Here is a 13,420-nt window from a genome sequence, read left to right as displayed (position 1 = left end):
TGTAGAGTAGAGCTGTGTAGTGATGTATAGTGTAGAGTAGAGCTGTGTAGTGATGTATAGTGTAGAGTAGAGCTGTGTAGTGATGTATAGTGTAGTGTAGAGCTGTGTAGTGATGTATAGTGTAGAGTAGAGCTGTGTAGTGATGTATAGTGTAGAGTAGAGCTGTGTAGTGATGTATAGTGTAGTGTAGAGCTGTGTAGTGATGTATAGTGTAGTGTAGAGCTGTGTAGTGATGTATAGTGTAGAGTAGAGCTGTGTAGTGATGTATAGTGTAGAGTAGAGCTGTGTAGTGATGTATAGTGTAGTGTAGAGCTGTGTAGTGATGTATAGTGTAGAGCAGAGCTGTGTAGTAATGTATAGTGTAGAGTAGAGCTGTGTAGTGATGTATAGTGTAGAGCAGAGCTGTGTAGTAATGTATAGTGTAGAGTAGAGCTGTGTAGTGATGTATAGTGTAGAGTAGAGCTGTGTAGTGATGTATAGTGTAGAGTAGAGCTGTGTAGTGATGTATAGTGTAGTGTAGAGCTGTGTAGTGATGTATAGTGTAGAGTAGAGCTGTGTAGTGATGTATAGTGTAGAGTAGAGCTGTGTAGTGATGTATAGTGTAGTGTAGAGCTGTGTAGTGATGTATAGTGTAGAGTAGAGCTGTGTAGTGATGTATAGTGTAGAGTAGAGCTGTGTAGTGATGTATAGTGTAGAGTAGAGCTGTGTAGTGATGTATAGTGTAGTGTAGAGCTGTGTAGTGATGTATAGTGTAGAGCTGTGTAGTGATGTGTAGTGTAGTGTAGAGCTGTGTAGTGATGTATAGTGTAGAGCTGTGTAGTGTAGTGTAGAGCTGTGTAGTGTAGTATAGTGTAGAGCTGTGTAGTGTAGTGTTGTGTAGTGTAGAGCTGTGTAGTGTAGTATAGTGTAGAGCTGTGTAGTGTAGTGTTGTGTAGTGTAGAGCTGTGTAGTGTAGTGTTGTGTAGTGTAGAGCTGTGTAGTGTAGTGTTGTGTAGTGTAGAGCTGTGTAGTGTAGTGTTGTGTAGTGTAGAGCTGTGTAGTGTAGTATAGTGTAGAGCTGTGTAGTGTAGTGTTGTGTAGTGTAGAGCTGTGTAGTGTAGTGTTGGTCTGACTGTAGCAGGGGTGAGTGTGAGGTTGTGAGCTGTTCTCAGTCACACAGCATGTGTTTCCAATACACACTGCTTCAGCATTCTCTTAGCCAAAGATCATTACTAAAGAGACCCCCTTCCATCTGTGTGTGTGTGTGTGTGTGTGTGTGTGTGTGTATGTGTATGTGTGTATGTGTGTGTATGTATGTGTGTGTGTGAGGGTGTATGTGTATGTGTGTATGTGTGTATGTGTGTGTATGTATGTGTGAGTGTGTGTGTGTGTGTATGTGTGTGTGTGTGTGTGTGTTAAGGGGTAAAACACTGTTGCTGGCACTGTGTTGTGCTGGTTGGGTTCTGCAGTGATGGTGTTAGGGTACAGTGAGTGAGTCTGAGAACACAGACCCTCGTGTTTGGTAGATTCTCTGTCATGTGTTTAACAGATTCTCTTATCCAGCTCAGCTTACACTCACCCATTCTCTCTCTCTCTCTCTCTCTCTCCCTCTCTCTCTGTCTCTCTCTCTCTCTCTGTCTCTCTCTCCCTCCCTCTCTCTCTCTCTCTCTCTCTCTATCTCCCTCCCCCATTCCCCTGTCCTCTCTTCCTCTCTTCCTCCTCCACATGCCTCTATTTTGTCCACATCTGTTCTGCGCTCTCCTCAGCAGATCTTCCTCGCTCTTCCTCTCTGTCTGACCTGTACACATCTTTATTTCTCAGCCTCTCTCTCTCTCTCTCTCTCAGTTTCAGTGGTTTTATTGTTATGACTGTAATAAAATAACAATAACACTAATAACAAAACAATAAGACTAACAGATGTGCCAACAGGAGCAGTTCTGTCTATACACTGATCGGCCACTTCATTAAAACCACCATACAGCAGCTCTGCGTAGATCTATAACTCCATCTGTTCCTCTGCAGACTCTGTTATCAGCCTCCTTTTTTCTTCAATGGTCAGGACCGCACAGGACTGACCACCACAGAGCAGACTGTAGTATTTGGGTGGTGGTCAGTCATTCTCAGCACTGCAGTGACACTGACTGACCTGGTGGTGGCGAGTGTGTTAGTAGTGTGTGTTGGGCTGCTGGTTTGAGTGGATCAGACACAGCAGTGCTGCTGGAGTGCTTAAACACTGTGTCTGTCTGACCACTCACTGTCCACTCTATTAGACAGTCCTACCTAGCTGGTCCAGCTTGTAGAGACAGTGAAGTCAGAGCCAGACGCTCTCTGATCTGCTGCTGCACAGTTTGTGATGGTCATCCACTTGTCCTTCATCAGTGCCCATAGGACGCCGCCCACAGGACGCCGCTGGTTGGATAGTTCTGGTTGGTGGACTATTCTCAGTCCAGCAGAGACTCACACCCACCACCAGGTCAGTCAGGGTCACTGCAGTGCTGAGAATGACCCACCACCAAAATACTACAGTCTGCTCTGTGGTGGTCAGTCCTGTGGGGTCCTGACCATTGAAGAACAAAGGAGGCTGATAACAGAGAAACAGATGGGCACAGTCTGGACTCACAGATCTACACAGTGCTATACAGTGGTTTTAATGAAGTGGCAGGTCAGTGTATGCATGTGTGGGGGGGCTGTGTGCCCCTCTCCAGTCTCTCTCTCCAGCAATTAACTGTAAGCTTTTCCATAATTTGGGATCAACTGTCTAAACATGTCTGTCTCTCTCCTGCTCACAGACAGACACAGCAGTGTGGGGTCACTCAGGGTCAGTAGAACACCAGATTCATAAAGACTAGACAGGAAATGACCTCACTGACATAAAGGGGGTCTTATTGGAGTGTGTGTTCCTGTGGTTCTGGTAGTTGCACTGAGTGTGTTCTCACGACTGAGGCGCAATCTCCAGAGCTGATCTCTCACTGAGCTGCTGAAGGTTCTCCTCCCACTACACCAAACCTCGTATCTCCAAACAGCAGCTTTAGAGGAAGTCAGTGTATACAGATTTAACTCCTGGTGATTTTGGAGCATTTCTATTGGTCTATTCATCATATATATATTATGATACAGCATAAAGAACAACTGCCAGATTCACATGATGGAGAAAAGAGAACAACAAAAATGGAGATACAAGGTTTTTGGGGAACTGTGGCGATATATTGGACATATAAATATATTCGGCTCATACGTATATATTTTACACATTAATGTGCATAGTATATTAATTACAGTGAAAATATGAATTATACTACATATATGTCACATACATTAGATGGACAAAAGTATTGGGACACCTGCTCATTCATTTTTAGTAGTTTCTACTTCTACTCTCCAGGGAAGACGCTTGCTTTCTACTAGGTTTTGGAAGAGGGTTGCTGTGAGGATTTGATTGCATTTGATTGCACTCAGCTACAAAAGTGTTAGTGAGGTTAGATGTTGGATGATGATCACCACCCCACCTCATCATCCCCAACTCATCCCATGCAAAAGTACTGGATGGAGCTCCACCATCATCATTCCAGAGGACACAGTTCCTCCACTGCTCCACAGCTCCTCAATGCTGGGGGGCTTTATGCCCCTCTATTAGCCCACGCCTGGTATTATTAGGCAGCATGGTGCTGATAGGCTCAGGTTCATGAGGTGGGACCTCCATAATTATCAGTGAGCCTTGGGCGCCCATGACCAACAGTTGTCCTTCCTTGGTAGGTACTGATCACTGCATACCGGGAGAGAACACCCCACAAGACCTGCCTCCTGATGTTCTGGAGATGTTCTGACCCAGTCATTATCTAGAACATTACAGTTTGGTTCTGCACTCTGCACTTGGTTCTGTGTAGAACTATTGACTTTGCTAAAGAACCCCTGAAGAACCCCTTTTTAAATATGGGACAGAGGTAGAGCTTCTATGTGTTCTCCTCTGCTGCTTTCTGCTCCATACTCACATTTATAAACATCAGGCAGATGTAATTAATACACACACACACACACACACACACACACACACACACACACACAGGAGGACCTCTTCCCACGGCCTGGCGCGGAGCCTGAGAGAGGAATGTGGGCTGATAATGCCTCTCTGGACTTCGCTCTACTTCTCTCGCACTGTTGTGGTGTTTCCCTGGATCCGTTCGCTCTCTGCAGGCCCCTCAGGAGACCCCCGTGGGAAGGAGAGGCTGCTTTACCCATATCCCAACAGTGTGTGTGTGTGTGTGTGCTGTTAGAAGACTGCTGTCCACATCTGGCCAGTAAGGAAGGGAGGAGGGGTGGAGACAATGTGTGTGTGTGTGTGTGTGTGTGTGTGTGTGTGTGCTAAATACACTGAATACGACTCAGTGAGCTCTTTTCCTCATAAACACCTTGTATGCTATTATACTCTGTATGTCCAAAAGTTTGTGGACACCCTTTCTAATAAACACATTCAGCTACTTTAAGCTGCACCCATTGCTGACACAGATGTGCAAATGCAGACACACAGCTTGTCTAGTCCCTGTAGAGAAGAAGAAGTACTGCCAATAGAATAGGACTCTCTGGAGCAGATCAACATCATGACCCTATTGGCTCCATGCTGCTTAATAATGCCAGGCGTGGGCTAGAGGGGTATAAAGCCCCCCAGCATTGAGGAGCTGTGTTCTCTGGAGTGATGGTGGTGGAGCTCCATCCAGTACTTTTGGGATGAGGAGTTGGGGATTATGAGGTGGGTGGTGATCATCATAATCATCCAGCATCCTGACCTCACTAACATTTCAGCTCTTGTTGCTAAATGCAATCAAATCCTCACAGCAATGCTCCACCTCCAAAACATAGTAGAAAGGCTTCCTCTCTGGACAGTAGAGACAGTTACTCCAACAGAAGCAGGAGAAACTCTTTTAATAGCCTTGATATTAAAGGGAAACAATGAATGAGTAGTGTCCCAATACTTTTGTCCATGTAGTGTATGTTATAAAGGGGTCAGTTTGTTCTGCTGGTAACAAAGAAAAGTGAGGGCCGGCTCAGTGTGTGTGTGTGTGTGTGTGTGTGTGTGTGTGTAATCTGCACCAGATGACCACTGGTGGAGAGAGAGAGAGAGAGGTTGCAGTAGGCGGACTCTCTCTCTCTCTCTCTCTCTCAGTCTTCACTGCAGCTGGATCTGCAGGGCTGCTCGCGCCCTCCGTCCGGACACAGCGGGGTCTCAGCAGAGGAATGTCCACTGCACTTTCCCGGGAATGGCCGCGCGCGCGCTCCTTTTCCTCCTCCACCTCTTCGCCCTCTGCCTCGCGCCGGCCAGCCTACATCATCATCTCTGCCCCGAGCTCTGCGAGTGCGGGCGCGCGCCGCTGCACGTCCTGTGCGCAAACAGAGGACTGCGCGCCGTGCCGAGCGCGCCGCCGCCGGAGAGCGCGAGCGTCGTGCGCGTCCTCGGCCTGGCGGGCAACTTCATCGACGACGTGGGCGCTCGCGACCTAGCTCGCTACGGCCACCTGGAGCGCCTCGACCTGCAGTTCAACCGCATAGGGCGCGTGCACCCGCGCGCGTTCGCGAGGGTCCCCGAGCTGCGCGAGCTCTACCTGGGCCACAACCGCCTCGCGGCCGTGCCTCCGCGCGCCCTGCGCCCGCTGACGCAGCTCGCCGTTCTCTACGTCAACCACAACGTTATCGAGGAGCTCGAGCCCGGCGCCTTCGGGAGTCTGGCGAGCGTGACGCGACTGCGGCTCGAGTCCAACCGCCTGCGTCGCGTGCACCCCGCCGCCTTCGCCAACCTCACGCGCCTGCAGTTTCTCAACCTCTCCGACAACCGGCAGACGGAGCTGCGGGACGCGCGAACCTTCGCGAGCCTCCGCTCGCTCAGGACGCTGCTGCTCGCGCGCAACCGCATCGCGCACGTGGGAACGCGCGTCTTCCAGGACCTACGAAGGCTCGAGACGCTGTCGCTAAGCGGGAACGGGATCGCGTGGCTCGAGCCCGAGGCTCTGGAGGGGCTCTCGCGCCTAAGGGAGCTCGCGCTAGACGACAACGCGTTGACCGAGGTGCCCGCAGGACTGCTGGATCCGCTCGCGCGCCTCGAGAGCCTCGATTTGGGCGGGAACCAGATCTCGAGCGTGCACGAGGATGCTTTCAAGCACCTCGCGCGCCTCCGCGTGCTCACGCTGCGCCACAACCGGCTCGCGAGGCTGGAGGGCGGCACGCTCGCGGGGAACGCCGCGCTGCGCGCGCTTGACCTGCGCGGGAACGTGTGGAGGTGCGGCTGCCGCGCGGAGGCACTGAGGAGTCGCTCGGGGGGAGGTGAAGGAGATGGGGAAGAAGGAGGAGAGGTGGAGGTACGATGCAACGAGGGGGAGGGGGAGGAGCACGCGGAGGAGATGGAGGAGAAGGACTGGTGCATAACTGGTGCGAAAGAGGAGGAGGAGGAGGAGGTGGGGGTGGAGGTAAAGGAGGAGGAGGAAGAGGAGGAGGAGGTGGGGGTGGAGGTAAAGGAGGAGGAGGAGGTGGGGGTGGAGGTAAAGGAGGAGGAGGAAGAGGAGGAGGAGGTGGGGGTGGAGGTAAAGGAGGAGGAGGAGGTGTTGGAGGAGGTGGAGGAAGAGGAGGTGTTGGAGGAGGTGAAGGAGGAGCAAGAGGAGGTGGAGGAGTCGTCTCCAACATGGCAGAGAACAAAGGAGATGCGTGGGAAAGCCAGAGCCCTTAAGGTAGCCTTGGCAACTAAGGCAGTTCCCATGACAATGGAGGACGCCTGTCACTTTAACCGTCACCACATCGACAACGTCACTGCGGACGACGTCACGGACACCACGGCAACCATCCGCTGGAGCACAGGGGTTCACGGCAGTGAGCTCGCGCTGCACTTTCGGGTGTTTTTTGACCGTCTGGGCAGCCCCACGCGATTCCCGCGCTACGCACATGCTGAGGGCGCGAGCAGGGAGCTGACCTTGCAGGAGCTCCGCCCAAACTCTGCCTACCTGGCATGCGTAGAGAGTGTGGTGGGCGGGGCCGCGTGTCACGTGGCCTCGCGGGAGCACTGCACAGGCTTTGTGACCGGAACAGGAGGCGCTCATGAGGCGGGGGCGTGGCCTTTGTCTGTGACTGCTCTGGCGGTGAGCCTGCTGCTATTGCTCATGCTGGTAGGGGCGGGGCTTGTGCGTGCTTTCAAGAGGAGAAGGAGGAGGAGGAGCAGCAGGATCAAAGGCGGGAGGGGGTACTCGTACTCCGCACGCACCCCTTTCCGCACTGCCATGGTGACCGCCTGCGCGTCCTCAGAGTTCAGCGCGTACCGGAGCGGGCGAGCGCTGGCCGAGGAGGGGGACCTGATCCAGTTTACAGGGGACAGGGTCTACGGCGCCCCCCCTGTGTGCAGAGAGGGGGACGTGACCATGCCGAGGTTCTCTGACTAGGGGTGTGAGAGAGAGAGAGATGTGTACAGCTGTGTGCAAATGTTTTGGCACTCCTGGCCTACGATGTCCCATTAGGGTTCGAAAATTAGGGTCCCGTTATCTTGTCTGCTGGAACGTTGTCATTCCATGTAAATTCCATTCCGTTTAGCCATCTGTCAGATGTACGTGTACCATCAAATGAAGGCAGAAATGCTTTTTAATAGAATCTAAAAAGGTTCTTCTATTGAATCGCTTAAAGAACCCTTTCTAGCACCGTTATTTTTGAGAGTGTAGTCCCTGTCCAGATACTTTTAAAAACATAGGTCTCCAGCAGCATTCCTGAATTCTCCCCGTCCATACGAGAATATAAAAACAGCCCTAAAACAACAGCGGGATCCTGCTGTTTCAGCAGGTTTGATGCAAAGTTCATCAGGATCCAGCATAACGGCCAACATAGACCTAAACACAGCACTGAGCTGAGCTGAGAGATTTCTCAATCTAGACTTAAACTACCATTGAGATTGTTTACATTGCCGTGGCGACAGCACTGTCTCTAGATCCCAAACACTCCCCATAATGCAGAGAAGTGGAGTTTCTGCAGCTTCTTTGAATGTGAGGCAGCCTGTTCTGTCACAGCGTGATGAAACAGTAAACCCAGCCGTGTGCAGGTTATCTGTGTGACGTCAGCGTTCACATGAAACCACTGAAGATGGATCTGAAGACCTCCACCGGCAGAACCTTTTCAAGGACCTCCGTTTTCTCATCTCCTGAAGGTTGTGTCGGTGTGGACAGAACTAAAAATAGAACTATTTTTTATATTTTATTTTTTAATTGAAAAATAGAAGTAAATTAGTCTTTGTGAAAAACGTATTTCCCTGGACAGTGTTCTGGAAATCTCAGTTTGCTGTGTTGGAGTGGACAAGAGGCCAAAACAGAGAAGCAGCTGCATTTTTACACATTTCTGGATCCGTCTGGACAGGGCCTGACATGCTCACTACATATACACTAATATACACCTTCTGGCAGATGAGGGAGTGGAGGCATTCATATTATTTTGACCTAATAATGTAAATTTGTCTAATGACCTAATTATGTCATATTGATCTATTTACATATTTGATAAATGTTTTGAAGTGAAAACTTCAAACATTTTCTTCTGTAAACATTAAAGCAGTGTTACTTTATACAGTAAAGTACAGTAGCGATTGCTACAGATGCAACTTTTTTTTTTCACCCACTCAGTTTTGCAGAACGCTCTCAAAAGCCTCCTTTTCAGAGTCTCCTTAAATGCTGTGTTGGTGGACCAGAGAAAAAGCTACATTTTTAAATATCTCCACAAAAACATCCAGGTGTGGACGGGGCCTGAGATTCTCAGTATTTGCTGACACCACCAAAACGTTTTACAGACAAATCTGGTAGACAAGTTTAAATGACCAGTTTAGGGATATTTCTGAAGTATTTTTAAACTGAACTGTCCTGTAAACGTTAGCACAAACAGAAATGAAAAACAGAAGAGTAGAGTCGTGAGCAGCCTTCACCCTGCAGAAGGGTTTAAAGTACTCAAATAAACAACTTACCTTAAAAAACGTAATAAAAGGTTTTAAGAGGTTTTCTTCTGACAGCTCTTCCAGTACGCTGCACAGTAGAACAGTGCACCACTACGCCTGTGTTGGTGTCATAGGTTTGCTTTGCCCTTTCTGGTCAGTTTACCAGCAGTACTAGAGTATCTGTGTTCGTCCAGCTCTTCCCTTCCAAGTTTTAATAACTCTGCAGGCAGTGGGGATTGGGAGAGCACTTTGACATTTGTTGATATCCTCCTTTGCTTCACTTTTATGATCTTCAACCAGGCGAACTGGAAGAGCCAACTGACAATTCTTGACCAGCCTTGCCAGTCCTAATGAGTCAGTTTAGACCTAATGAGTTGTCTAAACTTTTGCACATGCCATAATTACTATTTTCTACCAAAGGTTCACTTCAAGAATCTTAACCAGGGGTGCCTATTTGACCAGGGGTGCCTAGACCTTTACACTGCTAGGTTTTTGTAATGTGTGTGTGTGTGTGTGTGTGTGTGTGTGTGTGTATGTCTGTGTGTATTAGGTAAACACAGATAGAGCAGAGACTCATTGCACAACATTGTGCCTCACAAGTAACCACTACTTTATTAAGACTCATAGAGGCCGGGCAGCTGGGGACAGAGGGCAGTATACAGGCCTGTTTGAGGAATTAGGAGCAATGTATTTGTGTGTGTGTGTGTGTGTGTGTATGCTTGGAAATTCTTCAGGGGTGCTAAAAAACCTAAGGTTCACTTTAGAAGCACATTTGCTTCACATTTTATACCAGCTGCTGGTTGGCATCACTTCTTGATGTTCCTCTGATGATAATGGACATGTACGTAATAACTGAACTGACTCTGTATGATATTTCCTAAATAAACTCCTGTCATTAATCACAACCCTGCAGATCTGAGAGTACAGGATGAGAAATGTTTTCGTCAGAGCTCTGGAACGCTATCCAGTGGATGATGATGATGATGATGGTGATGGTGGTGGCGTGTATCTGCAGAACTGCTCAAATGATCAAGGTCCAAAATCAGAGTGTAAAGCTGCTGATCTGCTCAGTAAATCACTGATATTAGAATAAACACAGAAAGTGGTGGAGGTTCTCCATCACTGTGCTCATCATTAGAACATCTCCAGAGTTCTCCTCTCTCATGGAGTCTAGTATTATTTAGAGTTCTCCTCAGATCAACACCTGGTTTGGTGGTGAATCAGGGCTTAATGATGGTAAATCAGGTGAGCTGCTGCTGCTGCTGCTGCTGCTGCTGATGGAGGTGAACACATCCTCCACGCTGTGCTGGCTGGACTGGGGGGCGTCCAGGAGAACCCTGGAGGAACCGAGCTCAGAACACAGCTGCTATATTTTCTTCATTATTTTTTCAGCATTAATGTCTGTAATGTCTGTAATGACTCTAACAGTATGATGTTTCCACAAGCAGAAACACACTTACCCCCCAGTTTGGTGTTTTCTGGTAATTAAGGTTCTGCAGATGGTTCCTGGAGGAAGTCTCTGAACTCTCTTGCCTGGTCTGAGAGTTTCGGTGGGCACCTCTATCTTGGCAGGTTTGTTGTGATGTGGGTCAAAGCTTGGGCTATTTTTCTGGACCCCAATCCTGATCTGTCCTTCTGCACAACTTTGTCCCTGACCTGTTTGGAATTCTCCATGATCTTGGTGGTGCCCCTTGCTCAGTTTTGATGACTGTGGGGCCTTTCAGAGTCTTTACGAAATACACTGTGGGGCCTTTAAGGACTACAGTGCATTGCAAAAGTATTCCCCCCCCCCAAAAAAAGAGACTGAAAAAGCGGTGCGTGCATATGTGTTCACTCCCTTTGCAATGAGGCCCTAACAATTACCTTCAGAAGTCACATAATTAGTCCACCTGTTTGCAATCTAAGCGTCTCACATGATCTGTCACATGATCTCAGTATAAAATATACCTGAGAAATGTCCCAAACATCCCACAGAGCGCCATCAAACCCAGGGCCGCCCACCAAAACTCTCAGACCAGGCAAGGAAGGCATTCACCAGAGAGGCAAGAACGAGACCATAGACAACCCTGAAGCTCCACAGTGGAGATTGGAGTATCTGTCTATAAGACCAGAGCAGGGCTTTATGGGAGAGTGGCATAAAAAAGGCCTCCCAGCATATGGAAGAAGGTACTCTAAGAATCCAGTCAATGCTTAATGGTATCGGGTCAAAATGGTTCTGCTATGGCATCGTTTAAAGAACCTATTGTAGAACCTCTATTGAAAGAGCCGGAAAGCTCCACAGCAGAGATCTGAGTATCTGTCCATAGGACCACTTAAACCCGTCCACTCCACAGAGCTGGGCTTTATGGGAGAGGGGCCAGAAAAAGAGAAGGAGCTAAAATCCCAGTTGATAGATGTGCCAGACGACCTGATGACTGCTGTGAGGAGTGTAGATGATGCAGTGTGTGATGAGCTGAGCTATGGGTAACCTACGATCATCGTCCTGTATCGCTTCACTTCACACAGCTAAATGTTGAAACACAGATAATAATGGAAACGTTGCTGATCGGATCATATGGTCGGCCACGGCAACCAAAAAGAGACGAGTGTAAAGAACCTTTCCAAGCTTCAGAGGCAGGTGTGTCACACTCACATCACTTTTATGTTAAAAATGGTTTATTATGGAACCAAAATGGTTCTTCTATGGCATCACCTGAAGAACCTTTTGTAGAAGCTTTATTTGATCTATATAAGAATCTGGAAAAGGGGGTTTCTGTTCCTCCAGACAGATTCCAATATCCCCTCTTTCTGTCAGGTCACTTAATCACATTGCTGTGGTAATACTTGGGATGTGATATGAATGGTGTCCAGAAGGGGGCAGTGTTCTTTCACTGATAAACTATAATTTTGTCAGCTCTTATAGTGAAATGAACATTTATAATGATATACACTAATTTTAGATGTAAAATTAATATCAATATTTATAACTGATTTTAGATTTTAACAACAAAATATATTATAAATTATAATAACATAAAACTTTATTTGTAAAATATACTACATTTAGATCTAATTTTACATTTAAAAATAATAGAAAAGTCATTTTAGATTTTAAAATAATAGAAACATTTATAATAATATGAAAAAATGGTGAAATATATACTGGTTTTAGATTCTAACATAATAGAAATGCATTCTTAATTCATTTTAAATGTTAAAATAATTAAAAACTTTATAATAATAAAAATTCTAACATACTACATTTAGATCTCATTTTAGATTTAGAACTAATTATTTTTTTAATAATAGAAAAGTCATTTTAGATTTTAAAATAATAGAAACACATTTTAATTTTTTTTAGTAATATAAAAGCTTTATAATAAAACCACAAAATAGTAAAATACTACTTTTAGATCTAATGTTTATGATTTAGAATTTTTAAATAATAGAAAAGCAATTTTAGATTCTAACATAATATACAAATAACTTTACTTTTTAATAAAAATGATAAAAGCCTTATAATAATAACCACAAAAATAGTAAAAATCTACTACATTTAGATCTACATTTTAGGTTTACAATAAATTGTACATTAAAAAAAAGTCATTTTAGATTATAAAATAATAGAAACAACATATTTTAAATGTTAACGTAATAAAATAAAACTTTATAAGAATATACAAAAATGGTGCAATATACTATTTTTAGATACTAAGAGGACAGAAACAATTCATTTTAAATGTTAAAATAATATAAAAGCCTTACAATAATATACAAATATACCATAACAATGTACTACTTATACATTTTAGAATAATAGAAACAACTATTTTGTAATTTTAAAGCAAGATTTTAAAAAATAAATCATTTTAGATTTATAAAGTGTCTTTTGGTCAGGGGTAAAGCTGCTTATGTGTTAAGCAATCAAACATTTGCACAAGTAAAGAGACAAATTGGATGTAGAGCAAGATTTTTAATTAGAAATAGCAATAAAATTTGTTAGTTGGTACAAAAATAAAGAAATATGGATTTTCATCTCAAAAACTGTACATGGAAAACTCTGTCTTCCAGCCTGAACATTTAGGCTGAGTGATAGTCTCTCACATTTCGTGGTGCACTGTAGGACAGGCAAAGATTTGCATTAAAGGGAAACAGCAGTTTAATGGATCTCTTACCTTCTCAACCATTCATTGGTTGGTTATACACTGTTTAACAGGTATCCCTCTGTCTAACCCTGCTGTGCTCACATGGAAGAATGCTGGAGATCATATTAGTCTGAAATGTGGGCGTCAACGCCTGAATGCCTGAATAAGCTCATGTTAATACACTGCTCTAGTGAAGTGGTCTCGGGATGGTGCAGCATATCTCCACATGTGATGTGATACCTGACTAATTCACTGATGTCCCATGAGGACAAAGGCGCAGCTAAATAGCTAAAGGTGCAGTTGCAGTCCAAAGCAATAGCAACCAGTCTGTCTATATTTACAGTATGGTACACTCCCCTGATCCACGATGAAGCCTTTC

General features: G+C 45.9%; 1 protein-coding gene across 1 annotated transcript; it reads left to right on the top strand.

Annotated features, from left to right (window-relative positions):
• Positions 1-5,159: 5,159 nt before the first annotated feature.
• tril (TLR4 interactor with leucine-rich repeats) lies at positions 5,160-9,798 on the top strand. The gene is made up of 2 exons (XM_072675005.1): positions 5,160-6,467; positions 6,573-9,798. Exons 1-2 carry the CDS (start codon positions 5,232-5,234, stop codon positions 7,389-7,391), a joined length of 2,055 nt encoding a protein of 684 aa, XP_072531106.1. The 5' UTR covers positions 5,160-5,231; the 3' UTR covers positions 7,392-9,798.
• The last annotated feature ends 3,622 nt before the right edge of the window (positions 9,799-13,420 follow it).

This window comes from Salminus brasiliensis, chromosome 3, assembly GCF_030463535.1.
Source record: "Salminus brasiliensis chromosome 3, fSalBra1.hap2, whole genome shotgun sequence".
In the NCBI taxonomy this organism is placed as follows: Eukaryota; Metazoa; Chordata; class Actinopteri; order Characiformes; family Bryconidae; genus Salminus; species Salminus brasiliensis.
This window is presented reverse-complemented; position numbering and strand designations above follow the sequence as displayed.

Bases quoted from the DNA above. Each gene is read 5' to 3' on its own strand.
- tril (XM_072675005.1), top strand. From the start codon at position 5,232: ATGGCCGCGCGCGCGCTCCTTTTCCTCCTCCACCTCTTCGCCCTCTGC. The intron at 6,468-6,572 runs GTGGAGGTAAAG...GAGGTGTTGGAG, and splicing joins AAGAGGAGGAGGAGGTGGGG to GAGGTGGAGGAAGAGGAGGT.